This window comes from Solea senegalensis, linkage group LG9, assembly GCF_019176455.1.
Source record: "Solea senegalensis isolate Sse05_10M linkage group LG9, IFAPA_SoseM_1, whole genome shotgun sequence".
NCBI classification, from domain to species: domain Eukaryota; kingdom Metazoa; phylum Chordata; class Actinopteri; order Pleuronectiformes; family Soleidae; genus Solea; species Solea senegalensis.
The window spans coordinates 14,791,425-14,812,347 of record NC_058029.1 but is presented as its reverse complement, the minus strand read 5'-3'; the positions used below and the strand labels follow the sequence as shown (position 1 = coordinate 14,812,347).

Below are 20,923 nucleotides of genomic sequence, written 5' to 3'. Positions count from 1 at the left end.
GCACATATGCTGCAGAGAAAGACGTGGCATGAGACTATTGCCCATTTTAATGAGTTTTCCAGCTTTGAGGGAAACTGAGACTTCTGAGCTGGAAGATACTACGGATTGCTGTGGTAATGTTGTCCTCCTGTAACTCAGTGGATTAGCCTTAAAAGCTCCACTCCCACTGGAGCATTTAAACAAAACGTACCTCATAGGGCGTCCACCAATTGGCAAATGCTATGAAAACTGCTCTACTTGATAATGGTAATACAGACAACCGCTGTAATAAGGCTGCACACAGCGAGGCATACTGTGTCGTAGCAGGCATGCGCTGCGAATGTCACAGTGATTCGCTATACTAAACCTGATGTTTCTGTTTTACTCGTAAGTTCAATAACGGGGTCGGGGGTTGAATCTACACACTTGTAATCCACAGTATCATTGATGGATAGAGAAGAATAGGTTAAGAACTCCACGAGTTATAAACCTTTTTTTAGACATTCAATTCCATATTACATGTTATATTTATATATATGATGAAAACTAACTAAGTCTCTTTCACAAATAGCTGGGATTTATAATCTGCTAAAAATAAGGTGATTAACACCATTCTCAGTGGTTGTTTGGCCCTGTGGTGTTTTTTCACCCCCACGTGATGTCACTGACGTGCCAGAAAACAACTGCTCGGTGATAACGTTACAGCGGTTACCATTTTCATCAGTGTTTAGATGATCCCATTGACGAAGTAGATCACATTGATCACATACTGTCCCGAGTTTCAAAAGTAAGGATCGCGACAAATAAAAGAAAATTAGAGCAAATTAAGGAGAAGCCCACGTGCAGTGCAGAGCCATTTTACCTGGGAGTGAATGCAGATTAAACACATGTCCCACAGGTAAAGAAAACAACTTGTTGAAGTAAACTAAAGTATAAGGTAAACTTTTTTTTTTGTGTAAGATTTAGGATGATATAAATATGTCAAGTGTATAATTGCTTTAAAATAAAAATCTTTTTGGTATCCTAGCCATACAGTATACATTATGCAAGTTCCTCACTTCATGGAGGCCAAAGGACAAACCAGCCATCACATGCTTTCGGTGTTTAGAAGCAGAAGCTTTCGATGTAAATAGAGAAGAACAACATTCTCCATGCGGTGTGAAGTCCACAGTAGTTCCCTGACGTGCTTGGGAAAGGGAGGGGTGAGCAGAGGAGTCCTGTATTTGTTACACTCTGCACTCTCGCCATTAGATGTCACCAATTCTTACACATCAACAGATGCTCCAGCCGAAATGAAGGTTACAGTCCCTCTGTGTGCAGGCGGTGGGTCGGGATGCTATTTGCTACACTTAAGACACTCTCCAGCTATGTTTCAAGAACAGCTCCTCTCATCCTTGCATCCTCTGTGCATGCTTATGACTCATGACGCATGACTCATTTGGCACCCACACATTTACCACTGACCTACATCTGTTCCACCTGTATGTCACACTGCCCACTCCCACTCTGGAAATCCAGTGATTTCCAGGCTGTGAACTGGGCCACAGGAAGTGCAGGTTTTTAAATGGTTTTTATTAACATGGATACTAAGACACTTTTCTTTGTTTTTCATTGTTACTGTGTGGTGTGTGTTATGGTGACTGACCATGTGATATTTATCATTTATATGCTATAATTTATGACAATATATACTGTATATATACGTATATCTTCACTCCTCGTGTTGTTCCGTGCATATGCACACAATGATTAGACGTGGTGGATCAACATCACATCACACGGCCCAGACCAACATTTCTGTCTTCCTGCCTCTTCCTCTGCAGCAGAGTACCGCATGGCGAAAATGTGATGCTGCAGGACCATGTGCGATGCCATGCACAAAGAGGCTGGAGGCGGAGCTTGGATGCTGACAAGTCTACTACTGCATGCGCTCATTGGCTCTCAATGACATCACTGCAAGGAGAGTGAAAGGAGTGAGTCTACCGTTCGATCGCTCTCACACATTCACAGACAGAATAAAGAGCACAAGTGAAGGAGGCCACTGACATTTCCGATGACATTTTCTTGCAAAGTTTTGCAAGCTTGTCCAAATTAGCGGCAGCATGATAATAGGCAAAATACTAAAGTGCCATCTTAATTCTCAGGCCCACTCCCACCTGCCCTCTCTCCTCAGTGCACACAGAGGTTTGAGGGATTAAAGTCACAAAGCAGTTAGAAGTGGTTTCACAGCTCAGAAGGCAATTCACACAACTGTAGTCCATCTATCCATTAAGCACTGACATCACAGAGCATCTCAAAGTAAATATGATTGATCGATTACTTGTTGATATTGTGCCAAGCATAGAGGATATTCCCTGTCAAAATGGGCTTACAAGGCACCGTTATTTACAAATAACATTAAACCAATAAACTGTACTGTTGTCCGGGCTTTACACACATAACTAGCCAACTTATATACATTTGACTCAAACATCCACTCCATTCCAGTCACCACCGGTGTCCATTTCTGGATTTTAAATAAATAAATGTGTGTTTAGTTCATTATCATGAGCACAACACAGTAGAAAATGTGACTCGTTCTTAATTTCCCCTACATCACATAATTCACACAATTTATTCTCCTTATAAAATGCTTTAATCTGCCAAATTAGAGGGTGAGGGTAAGGCTTCCTGTTCTTAACTGAGCAACTGAAGGCCGCTGTCTTCTTGATAAATTTGCTTTATCATTTTGTTCAGCATAATAGTTATGCTTTGAATTTGAATGTATGTTCTTAATTTCTCTTTGCATCTTTGCACACAACGGGGGTGTCAAACATACGGCCCGAGGGCCAGAATCGGCCCACCAGAGGGTCCAATTTTGGCCCGCATGATGCATTTGTGAAAATTCTGGAACGGAAACACTATATTTACAACATGAAAAGTTGGATTTCTGATGAGTCAGGGAAATGCATCCAACTTTGTCATTAATTAAAAAGAAAGTTAATATAACTGTGTCTACGTACCAGTTTGGCTTATTAAGAAATATGGGACATTTTCATTGTCAATATTAACTCATTATGTTCAGTGAATAGTGGGAAGTGCCACAAACGTTAACAATGCATGCTCATGAGGCGCTTTTGGTACATTTACTGGTCAAGTGCATAGACTGCAAGTACACAGCAAGTGTGAGAAGACAACATTACATAGAGTTTATGAGAATAAAGAAATCCAGGTTACTCTCCGGTCTGCTTTTATTGACTTAAATTGAAGGTTTAGAGAATTTAACAAACTGGATGCACTTTATTTCATTCAAATAAACATTAGTAAAGTTTCTCTTGACTTCAGCTTGAACGTATGTGGTGTTTGTACAGTGTGTACAGACAAGTGGCTGAACAAGTGCCACATCCCAAGAAAAAAGTGATATTACCTACCCAAGTTGAGTCAAGGAGGATCAGAAATTAAGTATCCTGCTTCTGCTTCTGCTGTGACTTTGGCCTGGGACATGTCTAGGAGAGGGACAAGCCGCTCGTTCTCATTATAATCCTCAAAATGTCTCCATGAGATTTCGATTTCCAAGTGTGCCTAAAATGAATCCCTCCTGGCACTGATGCTGCTGGAGTTTAATTCCTCATGGGATGACTTGTCACCTTCTCCAAAGGAAAACAGCACAGTCTCTTAATCCTGCTCGCAGTCTTGAAAACTCCATGCATCCTTCATTTGATTTCCACATTTTATTTTTTTTTTACTTCCATAACCTCCCACAGGAGAAATCGCTTTGCTGGTAAATCTGGAGTTAAATCCACCTATGGACAAATCCAAAAGAAAACAAGAAAAAAATGTGCAGTTAAAACTTTTTGAATGAACAAACCTGGAAAAAAAAGTACAAAACGCTCAATTGAAATATTTGCATAAAAGTTGAAACATCAACAGTCTGAATGTAAAATTTGTTAAAATGTTAAAAGAAGACAACCTATTTTTGTTTGTTTTTTTGTTTTTTTTTACATTAAATAAATATACAGAAATATGTTCTATAAAGTTTAGGGCAGGGCCACTGTTCAATGGAATGCAGCAAATTCAAACAAGTTGTTAGGACACACCTTCATATGATAAGAAAGTTTTTTTGTTTTTTTTTAACAAAATGTCTTTGTTTTAAGTTTGTTTAAAAATCAAAAAACTGTCTAATAAACCGCATAACTGTCTGGGGGATGTAACGGCGGGTTTTGTTTGAATTTTAAAAATGAATTCAAATGTAAACCACTACTTTGAAGAGGAAACAAATGTGAGCAAAACATTTTTTTTAACATGTACATATAATTGTAAGCGTTCACAAAAAGTTATTTCCTTGTGGATTTGCGCTCCTTCTACTTTTCTTTGTATGGACTGAGAACAAAGGAGCCTTTACTGTAACAAAGAAGCTGCAGCGACTTATACCTGTTGCTCTGTTTCCAATAAACTAAGGAGATGTCTCTTTATGATTTTCACAACAAAACAACAATTCTTATTCCACTCATGGCATCTTTTAGTTTCCAGACATTTCTGCTTATTCGTGCAACAACTGTAATTCTTTGGGAGTGTTTTCTTTCTCACAGACTTTACACCTGATTGCATTGTTCTGAACACCCACAGTGCACTGGTAACTTCGCAGGACAACGGACGTCCCTGTGAATAAACTGCACTACAATGAAAAGTACTTTAAAACTATTTATGAACTAATAATTGCCTGTTGTTGTTTTTTATCCGGCGTGCGTAAAAAGGTCGTTTTCTCCGCAAACTTCTGACAGGCAGCTTGCTTTGTCTGGTGCGTCGCAACATCCCCAAGAGACAAAAACACGGCAGCAGTACAACAAACTCCATCTCACCTCCATTGCAGCTCACTCTCAATCAGTTCTGTAAGTCTCATATGTTGCGTATTAATGCGCGTTATGAAGATGCGTGTTTGAGCATCCCCTCAAGTTCTCTCCTCAAAGCGCCCCGCATCAGACAAAGGAAAGGGGGACCGCTCCTCTCTCTCTCTTTCTCTCTCTCTCTCCCCTCGCTGACTGTTTCTCTAAGTCTCTCACCCTTTCTCTCCTGCTTTGTGCTCAAGTTTGAGCGCTGACGCACCAACTACAGCAGCAACTTCAAACTGGAAATACATTCCAAATTCGCTCCAAGGGCGCAGGCAAAGGTAGTATCCCGTTCGGAGACAACTCACCTGGGGGTGGTTGGCTCTGTGCGCGTCGCCGCGGGTCGTGGAAAAAGTTTGAGAGGGCACATCTAGCTTTGTGTTGTGGAGTCCCCCTTTGTCTACACGTGTGATAGATGGATGGGGCTCCTTTTGGCCGCGCCTAGTTCATTTCGCTCTCCAAAGAGTCCCGCCCTCTCAAAGTCAAACAAGTATGCATACAACAATATAGACGGGCCGAGTTGATGTTGTCCGAATACACGTCTCGATGTCTGTCTATCTGTTTTACAACTAGTTGACACTTGTCTAACTCAACACATCATTTCTTATCCTTTCTTCCCCCTCTCCACATAATTTGGCTGATATAAACTTTCCTGGATGCACTGTCTGCAGACAACCATTATGTCTGGACAGCAGCAGGAGTAGAAGAACAAAGGAGACAAATGATGAAGAGTCTCATTTTTATTTTTTTATTTTTTTTTAATGCATAGAATATCATCATAAATATATACAATGGCATTGAAGAGCATTGCTTCTATTGTGAAACAAAACACATCTTTAAATCTATATCAGTTTAATTGTATTACATCTACATGTACATTATTATTGTTTTCATCATCAGTCAAACCTAAACCCGACAAAATCCTTAAACTTTGGTCAAACTGTGTTGTTTTTGGGTTGTTTTGTTTTGTTAACAAAGCACCACATATTACCTGTCACAAACAAAAGAAAATGCTCCCCCCATTATCTAAGTGTGCCTTTATATCCAGACTAGGTAAAACAGACAGATATCAGATATAGACAAACACACAATGACAGTTATTAGACACACACACCTTCATACTGGGAGATTTAGATAAATATTGGTTGTGCGCTTCCACCAGGTTGACGAGACAGGAACACACAGGAAGTGCCAACCTCACCCAGTCCCGGGCACAAAATCAGAGCTACAGTAGGCATCTAACAAACTACAAACCTGCGGATAACAGACAATGCATCGTCCTTTCATGGTCTAGACAGATAGAGATGAATCATGGGAAAAGGAAAAAACAAGATAAACATTTGATGTAAGGACAAAGGGATATATTGAATTGGATTATATACATATATATATATATAAGAGGGGAGAAATTGTCCCTGCATCCCCCCTTGCACACACACACACACACACACACACACAGATGAGAGTCTTACCTCTCTCGCCCCCCTCCAGCAGAGCTCTCATACTCCCCTGCTGTGGTTTTACTGGGCCACTGACTCCAGCAGTCAGTCTGTTCTGCTCCACTCTCCACTGCTGGCCACTGCCTGTGTGTCTCCAGCTGAGGAGTCAGCTGAGCAATGCATGAGGCTGCACACTGAACAGGCTACATACAGCTCAGAGGAGCTTAACACAATCACACAGAGAGATAAAGTGCAGGTGTTGTTAGGAAATTCTTATATATACAATTATACCATGTGATATTACCTCCTTGTGTGGCATATATTAATCGCTGTGAAGTTTAAAATGAATCTTGTAATGTTGTGAAATAGGTGCTATGATATGCACGCGAGCCATCTGACTGTGTTCATATCACACACAGTCAATGATGCTGTGATAAAATGTATATATGCATTTTATGTGTGATGCTGCGAGGGCTTAGTTACCATAAAATGGCTTCATAAAACAGTTTATAGGTTAATGCACTGCCGCACGTTCAAAGAACACAAGTGAATATGATTTCCTTTAAACATGCAAACATAACAAAGAACAAATTGGCCGCCATAAACTATAACACACACACACATTATGTTTGTTGTAGGTTTGGTGCCATTCAATTGGTTTTATCTCCACATTGAAATCCATTACACCAAGACTTATCCCTGCAGAGACTGTTGTATGTAACACACACCTGACTTTCTTTTATTTAAATATCAAGTGTCTTGCTACTCCTACACACACACACTGGTTTGTGTTTGTGTGTTCCCTTAAAGGATTCTGCATTGTCTTCCATTTGTTTGGACAGCCTAACCAACCGAACCATAGCCATAACAGTTAATGTCTATCCCTAATCACAATTAAAACCTTAGCCCTAAACTTAACCAGTTCCTCAGTAATTATGTTCTGCCTCATCAGGACCAGGTTTTGGTCTCCATAGGGAAAAGGGGTTCTGAAGAGTTAAAAAAAAAAAGAAGACAAATACACACATATAGACAGAAAGACATGCTTGACAGCTATTCTGGAGAGCCCTTGGCTGACTGCTGCTAAACCAGCCCTTCCCCCACAATAAGGGTCTGTCTGGGAGAGGGGGAGGGGAAACGGTGACTGTCTGAACACCAGACAGTCGCATATGGCATCATATTTTAGATAGAATAGAATGGAATAGGATAGAGAATTGGTTTAAATATAGCATCACTCGCACTACACTCATATGCACATCTTGTATTAGTGATGTTAAGGGAGGTAACATTAGATTCTACAGCAGGAATTAATTTAAGGCAACTCCCTAAATCTATGTAGGCAACATAATTAGTACATTAAAAAAACACAATAGTAGTGCAACGGTCCTGGTATATTGTATGTCAAGTCAAGTTTATTATTTGTCCCAAAATGAACAATTAAATAATGCAGTGAGAATAAAAAAAATAAAAAAAACATGTATCAAAAATGTAAAAACATGCTTAAGTCATGGTTTGGTGGTAAAACTGTTCACCATCATGACTTCATAGGGTGAGTGAAGAGGTTATTAATGTATGAACATGTAAGAAAAAAAAAATCATCCTCATCTGATGTAACAGTTATGTAATTGCTGACCTGATGACGGTGGTTCAGACCTGGTATTAGCATCCATCCTGAGTGATCTGATCACAAGTAGGCATCATCAGTATGACTATATACACCTGGGATTAAATGGGTTTGAATAACAGTCCATGGGTTTAATGAGTATGGATTATCCGGGTGATTACATGGGATGTAGATGCAGTGCACATCTTTCATAAAAGTGGATATAACTGAGAGCCTTATTGTTAATTGTTATTATGGTTCATACATTTACAGATTCAAATGCTGAGAATGTATCATGTGTTGGTATTTTTGAGGATCGACGTGATCAGTTAATGGTGGGACTGCAACCAGCGTCACTCCTGTTGAGAAAAATAGAGCAACTCGGACTAAATAATCAGACTGCTCTGGCTCTGTGGTCTAGGATGTTTCTGAGCTATAGGTTACGTCATAAGGTAATTTAATCATCAGGGTACGGTACATTTTGTGTTGAAACCATCTTATTGAATCTCTCGAATCTTATAGAGTGTAGACTGTACATAAATGCATCAATTTCTTAGCACCACACTGGTGATGTAAGATTCCCTCTTACATAGTCAGCTCTGCCCTTTGTACTACAACTGGGGCAAATTGTGCTTTTTGGAGACGTTGCTTTGCTTTTTAAAAGCCTGGTGGGTCTTCTTACTCTTTGTTGATTAACATAACATTGTGTGTGTGTGTGTGAAGCACGGAAATGTCTGGATTTAATCATTTGTTTGTAACTATAGAAGACAATACTTTCAGGCCACATTTTAATTCCCTCCACAGAAGGTGATTATTTGTTCGGATTCCCTTTGTTGCTCCACTATCAGAGGATTTACCCAAAAAACATTATGTCTATTCATATTGATCAGTTTATCTATGTTAATACTTTCACAAAGTTTTGGCATCAGCTGTTCTTTCTATAGCCACCTCTACGTGTCAAATTAGTGACTCCACTAAAAGCTGTTTTTTTTGCTCTAATTGTGTAGATTTATCCAAATAATTTCAATTGATAACTTGCATGAATATCGTCAACACAAACATCCCTTTTTGTTGCTGACAGTCAAAGAGTGATTGAAAACATAGAGTTTCAGTTCCAGCTGATATTTATTATCCTTCCTTGAAAAAGTTCTGTACACAAGTTTATATCAACAATCTGACAGGCAGTGAATGGACACAATTTAGCTGGCATGAGTCACCCCCCCTTTCTCTGAGTCTCAAAAAAAGGGCGGGTCCTTTGTTTATGGCATGATTAGAGACAATAAATGATAAATCTACACAGCATATTGCACAGGATGGATGAAAAATAAAGTTAATATATTTAAAAATGCTTTTATATATATATAAAAAAAGAGTCCTGAACTGACCACCTTAAATGTAAGTAAGGATGTGTAAAAGATAGCAGTTCTAGACAGTGCCTGTCCTCAAGAGCAACAACATACATAAACACACAATCTTTTTGCTTTATGATACAGTCAAATATACAAAGATCGAGTTCACGTTTCATACTTTTTTCCCTATTTTTCATTTTTTTTCTGAAAAACACAACAGCTAATAACCTGAATCTGAAATACAAATGCTATTCACCATGCCATAAAGATACTAAAACAATTATTAGCTAATGTTAGCTGACAAGTAGAAAAGATTATATATATTCAAATACAATGAGAAACGCAGTACAAGAAGGTGTTTGCGGAACTCAAGTCAGAAATTTGAATATGCTTGATGTTATCATCCTTGTTTGCTTGCTATATTGATAGCCTGTTCAATCCAGTGGTTGATTGGCAAAATTTGACATCAGTTAATGAAAACATCAAGAAATAAGTCAAATGTAAAGCTACAATCTCCTCATCTGTTGTCATAGGCAAGATATCTCGCAGGAAATGAAAAGAAAAGAAAAGAATGAACAAGTGGCTGCTCAAGATAAGTGACCTGTTAAACCCACAGGGTCCACAGGAATAGCCTCTAGAAATAACGTGTTCCTGTGTCTTTAAGGATCCTGCAGAACAGCACTGTAAACGTAGAAAGTAGGCTGAGACAAAGACTGGTGCTGCCTTCAAGTGCTATTGGAAATCAGAGAAGCATTTTGTATAACTGCGTTTCATGCGCATTCTAATCAGGGACGTTCAGGGATGGACATCCCATCAGCTTTTGCTGGTTAAAGTCAATCTCACTGAGTGCCAAATTGCTGACCTAAAACACCAATTGCATACCTGATCTCTAATGATCTGCTGTGATAGGTCACTTGAGTTGGTTGGTGCCTTTACTTTTTTTTAAGTCAAACAAAAGGCAACAATGTGATGTAAGTTTTTTTTTCTTTTTTTGCTGGCTCTGCTCGCAAAAGCATCACAACAGGCAACGAAATTCACATGTACAAGCTTGTTATGAGAACTTGAAGGCAGCATGAAAACCAGCCTGCCGGGGTATAAAAAATGAGGAAATCCAATACAGCTGTATTAATAGGCTACACACACCGATTGTTGACTCCCCCATTTTTCTATATAGATTTGTACAAAAATACACTGAGAAAATAATCAAACTGTTTCCTCTCTTTTTTTAAGTGTCCAAAAGTGTGTACATTTAAATATAAAAAAGAAATCAAAACTTGTGTTTTTAAAACTCTAGCCCTTCGCCTGAGAAGGAAATGTGACAGACACAGACATACAGACAACTGTGTAAGAAACAAAAACAAGATTAGATCATGTATACAAGAAATAAAAAAATGATCAAGTCAAAAACACTTGGCCCATTATATAAATACAACATCCCATATAAAATGGCATCTGAATACATGTACAAAACAAAGCTCAGAGGATGACAAAAAAAATCAGTGAGGATTTCTCTGTAAAATCATCTGAAATCAACATTAAAGAAATTTGGTCCTGAATCATAAAGAACTCGTTTATAAAGTTCAGCACAGATTTGAAGTTGCGTTTGAGTCCTGAAGTTTGAAAAATTACAACAGCTGGTGATTATTTCAATGTCCTCTTCCCCCAAAAAAAGAGAAGATCTGAAGCGAGCGCCACCTATCCACTTAAATAACCCTAATACTAGTTTGTTTTTTTTATTATAAAAAAAAGCTCGACAGTCTTACGGAAAATCTCAGCACAAGATAGGAACAAAGTAGGCTATCATGCTTTACACGTTTTTTGCTTTTGAGAAAATATCAGACTTTGAAGGAAAACATCAACCCACCTCGGTTTTTCATCTAAAAAAATGTCCTTTTGTTGACACATCACAAAAGAAATTGTTGCACGAAAGTCCTGTTTCGGTACCTTTTTAGTGGTGAAGTTCACTTGGCGATTGGTTTGAAACTTTTTTTTGAAATGTCCCTTTAAAACAACATTGATTATTAAGTGAACGGCGGACCGCGTTACGTGCAAATCAATCACAGTTAAAGTTCAGTTCATCATAAACAGTCCGGAACAGAGCGTCTCACAGACGGGGGGGAAAGCCTCTCTCTCTCTGTGTGTGTGTGTGTGTGTAAGTGAGTCTTGTTTTGCTGTCCCTCCACTTTGACGCGTGTACTCAGAAGTCCCACAGTCCACGCAAAAACACGTTGTTCACATTAAAGATAAACTTTCCCAGGACTTGTAGCGCTTTGACAAGGGACGGTGGCTGGTTTGAGTGGGGTTTTTACTAGTCTGGTGTAGTTAACACACTTAACTATTACACCCACGTTACCTGGCTCCGTGTTTCCGTTTGTGGTCATATCTTTTTTATTTATTTTTTGCTTACAGGACACGATGAGGTCTGACTCAATAAGTGAACACCAGGTTAGAGATGGTGGACTCCAGCCAGTCACCGGAGATCATCTCGCTGACTTCGGGCGTGCAGTAGTCGGGGAACTCGAAGTGGGAGCCCCCGGAGCCAGACTCAAAGTTTAAATCCAAGTCCCTGTCCAGCACCGAGGAGCCGAAGCTCCCCAGCGACATGCTGTCGAAGCTGGGGCTCGGGTTGATGTCGAGCAAGTCGTCTTCAAACTCTTCATCCTCCGAGGAAGAAGAAGAGGAGGAGTGGGACGAGGCGCAGGAAGAGTGAGAACCGGAGGGAGTCGGTGAGGAAGCCCGCCGACTGTTGTATGTGTGCCCGCCGCGGCGCTCCGAAGAACCGCCCAGGCCGCTGCTGCTGCTGCCGCCGCTGCTGCTGCTGCTGCTGCTGCTATGGGAGTCTGTCGCCTCCTCCCTGCCGCTGCCCGCGTCCTCATACAGGCTGAGCGGGTCGCTGGACTCCGCCGAGTTGCTGAGCGTGGGACTGGCGGGGACCACCACGGAGGACGGGGGGCTGACGCTCAGGCTGGCCGCGCTGCTGCCGAACACATACACCCGCTTCGGCTTCTTGGCATCCGGTATGTGCTTGGCTGCTGAGGAGACAGATTTGGACTTGTAGAGTGAGTTGTGGTGGTGCTCTGACTGCTGTTCAGAGGCAAACGGTGATGCTTTGGTGCTGCTACTGCTGCTGCTGCTCCCGAAAAGTGATTTGTGGGTTTTGCTGCTGCTGCTGGGTGATTTGGATCCATTCTTTCTTGAAGATGAGGATGTCTTAGTGCTGGTGTTGCTAGAGCTACTGCTGAGTTTCTCCCCCTTGTCTCCGTTGCTTCCCGGCTTAGAGGCGCTCGATTTCACCTTCTTCCTTGGCCGGTACTTGTAGTCGGGATAGTCCGCCATGTGCTTGAGCCTGAGCCGCTCCGCCTCTCTGATGAAGGGGATCTTGTCGCTGTCTCTGAGCAGCTTCCACCGCTTCCCCAGCCGCTTGGAGATCTCGGCGTTGTGCATGTCTGGAGACTGCTCCATGATCTTTCTCCTCTCGATTTGAGACCACACCATAAACGCGTTCATGGGTCTCTTGATGTGGCCGCTTGGAGTTTTACACCACGCCGGGTTTTCTCCCAGTTTGTCCCCGCCGGTGGACGAGGCTGTGGAGCCCGGTGAGAGGGGAGACGCGGCGGCGTCCAGATCCATGCACGCCCCGGAGTCGGAGCTCGAGTCCCCGGCGAAAAAGTGCAGCGCCTCAGCGGTGCTCTCTGTGTGGCTCATTTTCTGCACCATTGCAGCCCAGTTACACAGAGGGAGAGCGGGTGAACTTGTTCCTTCTCTCCCTCTCTCTCCCCGTGGTCGTCGGGTTCACTTTAAAGCAAACTCAGCTATTTTGTCCCTCTCTCTCTCTCTCTCTCTCTTCACAGTTTGAGCTGAGAGAATGAAAAAAGGCGCAGAAATAATTCACTCCTGAGATGTGCTGTACACTCGAACAGTCCAGAGTAGCCTTTAAAAGGCTGGATGTGTAATAAAAAAAAGTTTATTTCCAGGTTCTGTAGGTGCGGGCCACTCTTCTCTGTGTAACCCCGTTATCAGTCTCTTCCCGTCTGTGTTATAAAATCACTTCAGCCGTGTGGTGACTGAACACAGTCTGTGTTGGCTGCAGAGTGCAGACTGAGCGGCACGCTGTGCGCTCACTCTTACAAATGGCTCCAAGTACAGTGTGTAAAGTAAGTGCTTTTCTCTGCTTCAACTCTGTCCCCTCTGCTAGAAAGAAAAGCCATGCATGCTGGGGAGGACGAGCAAAAAAAGGGAAAAACGAGAGCGAGTTCTACTGTCTGCCCTCCATCTGAAAACCTGCAGCCGAGTTATAAGCAGCCCTCCAGACTCGGCCCCCCTCGCTAGCATTTATCCCTTCCCGAGATACAACGGCGATAAAAATCAACCAATGGGACGCTGTCGCTACCCTGCCTCTGCGCCAAACACACGCCCCCTGTAGTTCTGATTGGCCCAAAATGGAATCTAATAATAATCAGCGCGTGCAATGAGGAGCCTCGTGTCTGACCTCATTCCAGAATACAACAAGAAACTTCAATTTTTTTTAAAGAGACACTGGCTTATGTTATGGGACCCCCTTTTTTTCCTCTGGCACCACCAGCCCATGTGTACACCATTAACATATAGAAGCTATATGGGAACCCAAGTATACTTTACCATATGGAAACTTTAACACAGAGTTTGTAGCACTGCCTTACCTTGTTAATACTAAATGTAGAAACTATTACACTGTGATTTCTTGTCTGCCTTTTACTACAATACAATAGTACTACAATACAGTATATATATATATATACATTAATATTTGAGTTGAGCGAGTCACGAACAGAGAGACGTCCCTTGAACACATCATGATCGTTGGGATGATGGTGTGAGAAAAGGCTGCATAAACTCACCTCATCTCTCTCTCTCTCTCTCTCCCTCCCTCTCTCTCTCTCACACACACACACACACACAGGCGGGGTTGGGCGGTCTTTGTCACATACACACATCGAGCGCACCCTTCTCCCTCACACCAGACAGAGGAAGGAGGGAAGCGTGTCCTCTCACCTCCGACAAGGTAACAACAACAGAGTGCACCCAATTGACCATATAATTAGATATATTTTTTCTGTCTAGTTTTATGATCATTTTTAAAACACTAATATATATATATATTTCTTTTTTTTTATTATTATTATTTTTAAGTTGCACCCCCCTCAATGTTACCAAATACAGGTTTCTAATGTGTTACTATTACTTTTTTTTGGAGGGCAAAACAAAACAAAACTGGCCTTTGTAAAATAACATCTGACACTTCGTTTTTACGAGTTACAAAAAAAGAAAAACTGAGGGGGGATGTGACAGAAGTGGAAACAGCATGTGAAGCCTACAGTGATTGGAGTGTCGCTAGATGGCGTCGCTGAGCCGGATAGGACTCAGCTCGGCTGTGATACAGAGAATTTAGGTAGGGTAACACAGATCAGAGCGAGCATCCAGAGTAGTTACCAGGGGTGAATTACATAATGTCTCTGTAAGACAGGGAGCCATGCAAGGGATGCGTGTGTGTGTGTACCTGGTATTCCTTATGTTGTGGGGACCTAAATCTGTTTACACAGTCACATTATGGGGACTTGTCTTCCTTATGGGGACACAAATCAAGTTCCCATATGTATGTATGTACTTGTTTTCATTACCTTTTTAGGACCTTTTCTCATATAAAACCCAAAACCTGGTCCTAATGAGGTAGAACCTGATTCCTGAGGAAATGGTTAAGGAAAGGGCCAAGCTTTTAATTGTTTAAGTTAGGGTTAGGTATTAACTGGTTATGGTAAAAGTTAAAGGCTGTCCAAATGAATGGACTTCTATGTATGTCCTGAAAAAGATATGTGTGTGTGTGTGTGTGTACTTGTTTTTGTAATCTATTTAGGACATTTTCTCACATAAACCCTGACCTTGTCAGGACCAATAGAATGGAGACCCAAAACCTGGTGTTAATGGGGTAGAACCTGATTGATCGAGGAAATGTTAAGTTTAGGACCAATATTTTATGTATTAACTGGTTATGGTTAAAGTTAAAGGCTGTCCAAATGAATGGTTGCCAATGCATGTCCTTAAAAAGATACCCCTTTGTTTGTGTGTGTGTTCTTGTATGTGTGGCTTTGTGAGAACCAAAAACCATATGCACCACACGGAGTGTGGACATTTCGGAAAAGAGAGGACATTTCAGCTGGTCCTCATCATTACATGGCTTTTTGGGGGTTAAGACTTGGTTCTAGGTTTAAGGTTAGAATTAGATTTAGGTAAAGGTTAGGGTTAGGCACTTTGTGATGGTTAAGGTTAGGGTAAGGGGCTAGGGATTGTATTATGTCTATGAGGGTCCTCACTGTGAATGAAGCGCGCACATCTGTGTGTGTGTGTTAGAGTAAATATGAATGCCGCAGCTGGGGTAAGGTAGAGAAGGCAGTGAAACGGAGGAAGAATAAATCACTTCAGAAGTGAAGATTCAGCTCAGTCTGAAATCACTCACCTCTGTAATGATTTCAGCCTCCAACAGAACACGGTTTTGCACATGAAAATGCCATTAAAATATGAACTGAAATGGAAATGTGAGAGAAAAGAGGGAGAGCGAGAGAGATGGTCAGATGCTCTGTATCTAACTGAAGGGAGAGTCAGAGGTGACTTGGATCACCATTGGGAAATTAGTATGAAAGTACAGTCACCAACATTACTGGATGCAATTCACTGGGTGCAATTATATTCAATATGGCCTCATATCTGCAGTGCATCCAAGTAAAGCAAGGGGTAATTGGGCTCCAATTTGTGTGTTCATGGAGCAGAACCGCAACGGAAATAAGAATGTTAACTCATAAACTCACACAGCTCCTCAATGCCTTTTTAATAAGGAAAGTGTCAAAGCATGCGGGTTCTGCTATATGGCTTGAACGAGGACATATATACTTCAGGAAAGAGTTATGTTAAATCCCACTAATGTAGGAAAATGGTCCATTTGCAGATGTAAAGCAAAAGTTGGCAACAACAACAACAACACGAATTAAGATTGGCATAATGGCCGCAAACACGCATCAAATCCCTGCTGTGTCACTCTGAAATTAGCAGGTGTTGTAGGTTACATCTTCTGAGAATCTGAGCGCACCTGGAGTGACAGCTGGCAAACTTTTTAAGATAACACCTTCTTCAGTATGAAGCAGGGCTATTCTGTTCTATTCTATAGAACTATAGAAGATAAATAAGACCTTTCACCCAGTTTAAACTTCAGAGTTCACTTGAACACACATCTTTTTTCATGGCTGCCCACACTTGTCTCTCTTGGTCTCCCCCTCCCTGTCCCTCTCTCATATTAGTATGCCACACACACACACACACACACACACGCACACACGCACGCACGCACACGCATACACACTCTCTCACACATGACCTGAAAGGATAAGTAGTGCATTCAAACTTTCCTCTCGCTTTCTCTGTCTCCCTCTTTTACTGCCATTGTTCCAGTGAGGTGCAGCTGCCACGCGAGTTGGAGTGGGTCGCGTGCCAACCCTAATCTCAACAGGTGTTCTTTTGGGTTCACACCCCTCCCCCTCCCTTTCTTTGTATGTCCACACTCTCTTTCTTTCACGCTCTCTCTCTCTCTCTCTCCCCCTCCACCATTTCTCCTCCCCCCATGTGCTTAAGTTCACAAACTACTTATTCTCCTCGGTCTTAATTACTATCAGAAAAGTTGACTACCTTACCAAATTATATACAAACAAAGTTTGCTCCAAACAAATTAGCAATTGAACGACAAAGTTTGACAATAAACTGTCAAACCTTCAATCTAAAAGAAATGGTGCATATTTGATGTGTTGTTTTGCAACATGTGCTGTCACACGCTGTGACACAGTTAGTATGCTGCAGTTAGTATGTGAGTTTTATTTTTGGTAAAAACTTTTTATATTTATATTTAGTAGGCTGCAGTGTTACAAGGAAGTCTTGTTACTTCTCACATGTATCTCCCCCCCCCCATCTCTGCTCTCTGCCTCTCCCTATCTGTCTCACATGAAGCTCTCGCTCACTCTCTGTTCAGTTTAGCTCAGTTTCTTTTATTGGCATGAATGTGAGATGAACAGTGTTGCCAAAGCACCCCCCCCCATCTTTTTTTTCTTCTTTTCTCTCCCCATCTCCCTCTCAAGATAAATCTGATCTGAGGTCATCTGTTATTCAGAACACTGACACCATATGGTCAGCCACCCACTCAGAGTGCATCTAGTCAGGTTCATGAAAACTTAAAATCTTCCCATATTAAATATTTATGGAGCTGTATATTGACCGTCTGTCACAAAACCTGCTTAGAGTTTAGCCAGCTAAAAGTTTGGATGATAATTGAGCATTACAAAAGATCTTGAACTAAAAAAAAGTCAACGTTTAAAAGATGATGCCAGAGACAGATGCCTATCTAGACCTAAATGAAAAACAAAGAAATAATATTACAAATAAAAGATACTCCACTGTTCATGATAATAAGATGAGAAACTGTGCAGCAGTATAATTGACAGCCTTAAGAAACATCAACTCAATTTGTAAGATATGGAAAAACAGCCACATGCAGCTATTAATATTCTTCACCATTTTAGGTTTGAGGCATTCCAGATACAGAGTGGTGTTGTTAGTCAGTTAGTTAGTTAGTCATAATACATATATATGTATATACTGTATATATATATCTACAGTAAACCTTTTTTCATCACAGATTACTCACTCACTCATTCACTGCTGCACCTTTTTGTTGAATGAGTTTCCCTAACACCTTTCAGCATGCTGACTGAAAGAATCAGGATTTGAACCACCTCCCTTCTGGTTAGTGGTCAACCCACTGAACTGTATGACGTGTTTTGTAATATATTAGACCTCCGGTGGACCACATACCTTCTTTCTTCAGTGACTGAGGAGGGATCTGATCAGCAGGCTGAGAAGGAACTGTGGTATCCTACATAATATCCTAGTGAGAATCAAATGTCTTTAATCGTAGAATGGCTTCTATGCAAAACAAAACGTGATTTTTGAAGGGTTGTGGACAAAAAGAATGAAATCAAAAACTCATCAGGGGCTCTGTGATAGCAAACTGTGCAAAATCATTGGATTACCCCCACTGCTGCCCTTTGCTCACAATAAGCAGACAGGCAAGGGATTGAAACATATGACAAAAGGGCCCACAACAGGTGATACTTCAGTGCAAACTAAGTTTCTTTGATTTATTATTATATCTTTATTGTCATCGAAGTCTGCGTTCACCAGAGTAAGTCTTTTACAACCCCACAACAGGCAGATGGCCAGTTACTGTATATATGAAATGTATTTATTCAGTCTTATTTCTAAAGCTTTGTTTGAACAGGTGTTTTCAGGTACAGATACAGACAAAGATGCGCGCACACACAAACACACATAATCTCAGCAGTCAGTCTTATCTTATCCAGAACGAGCAGCTGCAAAGTATGACCCTACCTTATAGCTGTTAATGATTTGTGGTATGTGTTTTGGAGTAAGTGTGTGTGTGTGTGTGTGTGTATGCGCATGAATGTGCAATTCCTCCTCTTTCTCAACTGACAGGAGCTCATTATTAGTGGTCTAGCTTTGATTTGTGAAGTTCAGCAAGGTGAATTTGAACATCTGTCGCATTTCAAGGTTGTTTCTGTGGGGGAGAGCAAACACAGCCACAGCTAAACTACCATGGTAGTGATTAAGTGAACACACACACACACACACACACACATCAATATGTCTGATATTACTATATTGGAAAACTGTGTTCTCCAGACTCATTATTTAATTTCAGCCCATCGTGTGTATAATGTACACTCAAAGGCACTGCAGAATATTTAATGTCCACATCATTCTAACAGCTATAAAAACAATGTTGTGCCATGAGATAATGTATGCACAAGAGTGTCTAAGAGCATCCTTCCTTCCCCGAAAAGGTATTTGTTGTGTATCATCCCGGTTAACTTCAGTAATGACAAAACCTGAGTGGCAAAGCAATGAAGAGGCAGATACGTACAGTGTGCACACTATTTAACTTTATGCTTCCCTTGCATGTTTGTAATTGAATGCTCATTTTTGTTGTCCAACTTTGATTCAATCTTCAGTCATTTGGTTACAGATTTGGTCTTACCGTAAAAAACGGGCACTGGGTAATGAGCAGGCTGTAGCAGGAGAGAACTCAAGCCATTTGTCATCTGACATTCAGCATAGCCCAGTGCAGACATTATGTTCTCTTTTATTGCAGCTAGTCAGGCTGGTCATGAAATAATTTGTCGATTGGAGCATTTGAATGGATCTGCATGTTTGGTTTTTTTTGCATGTGTTTTACTATCTCTCTCTTTGCGTGTGTGTGTGTGTCCATCCAGTCAGAGGTGGACAGTTGTCATTGAGCTCTAACTGAAACCAGGTATCAGAGAGACATGGTGTCACCTTGTCACTTCCAGCCTTTACTCGTGGGAGGCCAAGTGTGTGTGTGTGTCTGGCTGTGGTTGTGCGGGTGTGTCTCCCTCACGAGACCCCTCCTAACCCTGCCTGCATAGATGACACACATGGAAGGGTCCCAAGAGTGAAGCTCAGGTTAGGAGGCGGCAGCGTGTGTATGTGGTTCACATCTCTTGAGATTCAGTACCTCCATCAGAGCATGGATGACACACGCACACAGTTTAGCATTAACGGAAGGTGAGCTCTGCTTCAATATTGCACTCAGTCAATATCAGGGTTAGGGTCAAAGAAAGGAAAAGAAAGAAAGAAAGAAAGAAAGAAAGATGTGACAGTCTGGTCAGCCATTCATGTCTCTGCAGACACAGTGAGTAAATCCATTCATTGTCTCATAGTTCATTTACGAGTTCTGCGAATGCGTAAATTAATGTTGCGCTCAGTAGCTTTGTGAAAAATGTCTTAACAGGAACCTTTGCTAAGAACCTTTGGTTCCATTTAAGACTCCCAACGGTGCAATAACACACATGAGGAGCTTAGATCTACAGGGTGTGCGAGCTGTCAGGGTGTGACAATCTTTCCTTTTGCTGTGTTTTTACTCATTTACACTACCTGTACTTGTGTTTATCGTACAAATAGTACAAAGTATGAAAAACACCATCAGTCGTGCATATCCTAGATCATTTTGCCAAATTATAAAATAATGTCCTTCAAACAAACAAACAAAAAAAAAAGGATTTGTGACATTAGAGCATCATATTTTATAAAGTGCCAGTCAGACATTTTGTCCCTCAGTTTTGGATTTTCCATAGGATTTCTCTAACGGAGATGAATACAGAAAACGTCTATTTTCTGTTGTTTCCATATCAGAAACATATTGGATGTAGTCTCTCCTTCACCCAGCAATGTGGCAAAGTGCTTTCTCACCAATTACTGACTGTCATCTCCTTCTTTACACCTAGCAGGCAGTAGATGTGGCTAGTGACATGTAAGTGTGACAGCGAGAGAGAGAGAGAGATGGTAAGGAAGAAAATAGGGAAATGACAGCGAGGCAGTTAGATAGAGTCAAGTAGAGAACTTGTAAAGATGGCCATCACTTGTGTTTACATGTCTTTCGTCTTCATTCAATGAATGACACATCTTCAATTTTGTGATATCACACTGTCTTCTGAGGATAGTTTGATGGAGGAAAATGACAAGATCAGTGTTGCCTGGAAGAAAAGGACAGTGATAGTATGTGCGCAACCTTTGAAAAAG

The 20,923-nt window shown here is 41.2% G+C and overlaps 1 protein-coding gene and 2 long non-coding RNA genes across 4 annotated transcripts in view; 1 reads left to right on the top strand and 2 right to left on the bottom strand.

Moving 5' to 3' along the window:
• Positions 1-3,401, top strand: part of LOC122774951 — a 170,434-nt gene extending 167,033 nt beyond the window's left edge. Inside the window, exon 6 of the long non-coding RNA XR_006361037.1 lies at positions 1,803-3,401. This is a non-coding gene — a long non-coding RNA (uncharacterized LOC122774951). The remainder of the gene's footprint in view (positions 1-1,802) is intronic.
• The window catches only part of LOC122774950, a 94,752-nt gene extending 89,488 nt beyond the window's left edge, over positions 1-5,264 (bottom strand). The window contains exons 1-2 of one of the 2 annotated variants that reach the window (XR_006361035.1): positions 5,153-5,264; positions 3,390-3,761 (exon numbers count right to left, since the gene is read on the bottom strand). This is a non-coding gene — a long non-coding RNA (uncharacterized LOC122774950). The other variant, XR_006361036.1, reaches the window with a different exon arrangement.
• Positions 5,265-8,989: 3,725 nt separating this feature from the next.
• Positions 8,990-13,750, bottom strand: sox4b (SRY-box transcription factor 4b). The gene has a single exon (XM_044034364.1). It carries the CDS (start codon positions 12,947-12,949, stop codon positions 11,660-11,662), a length of 1,290 nt encoding a protein of 429 aa, XP_043890299.1. The 5' UTR covers positions 12,950-13,750; the 3' UTR covers positions 8,990-11,659.
• Positions 13,751-20,923: the final 7,173 nt, after the last annotated feature.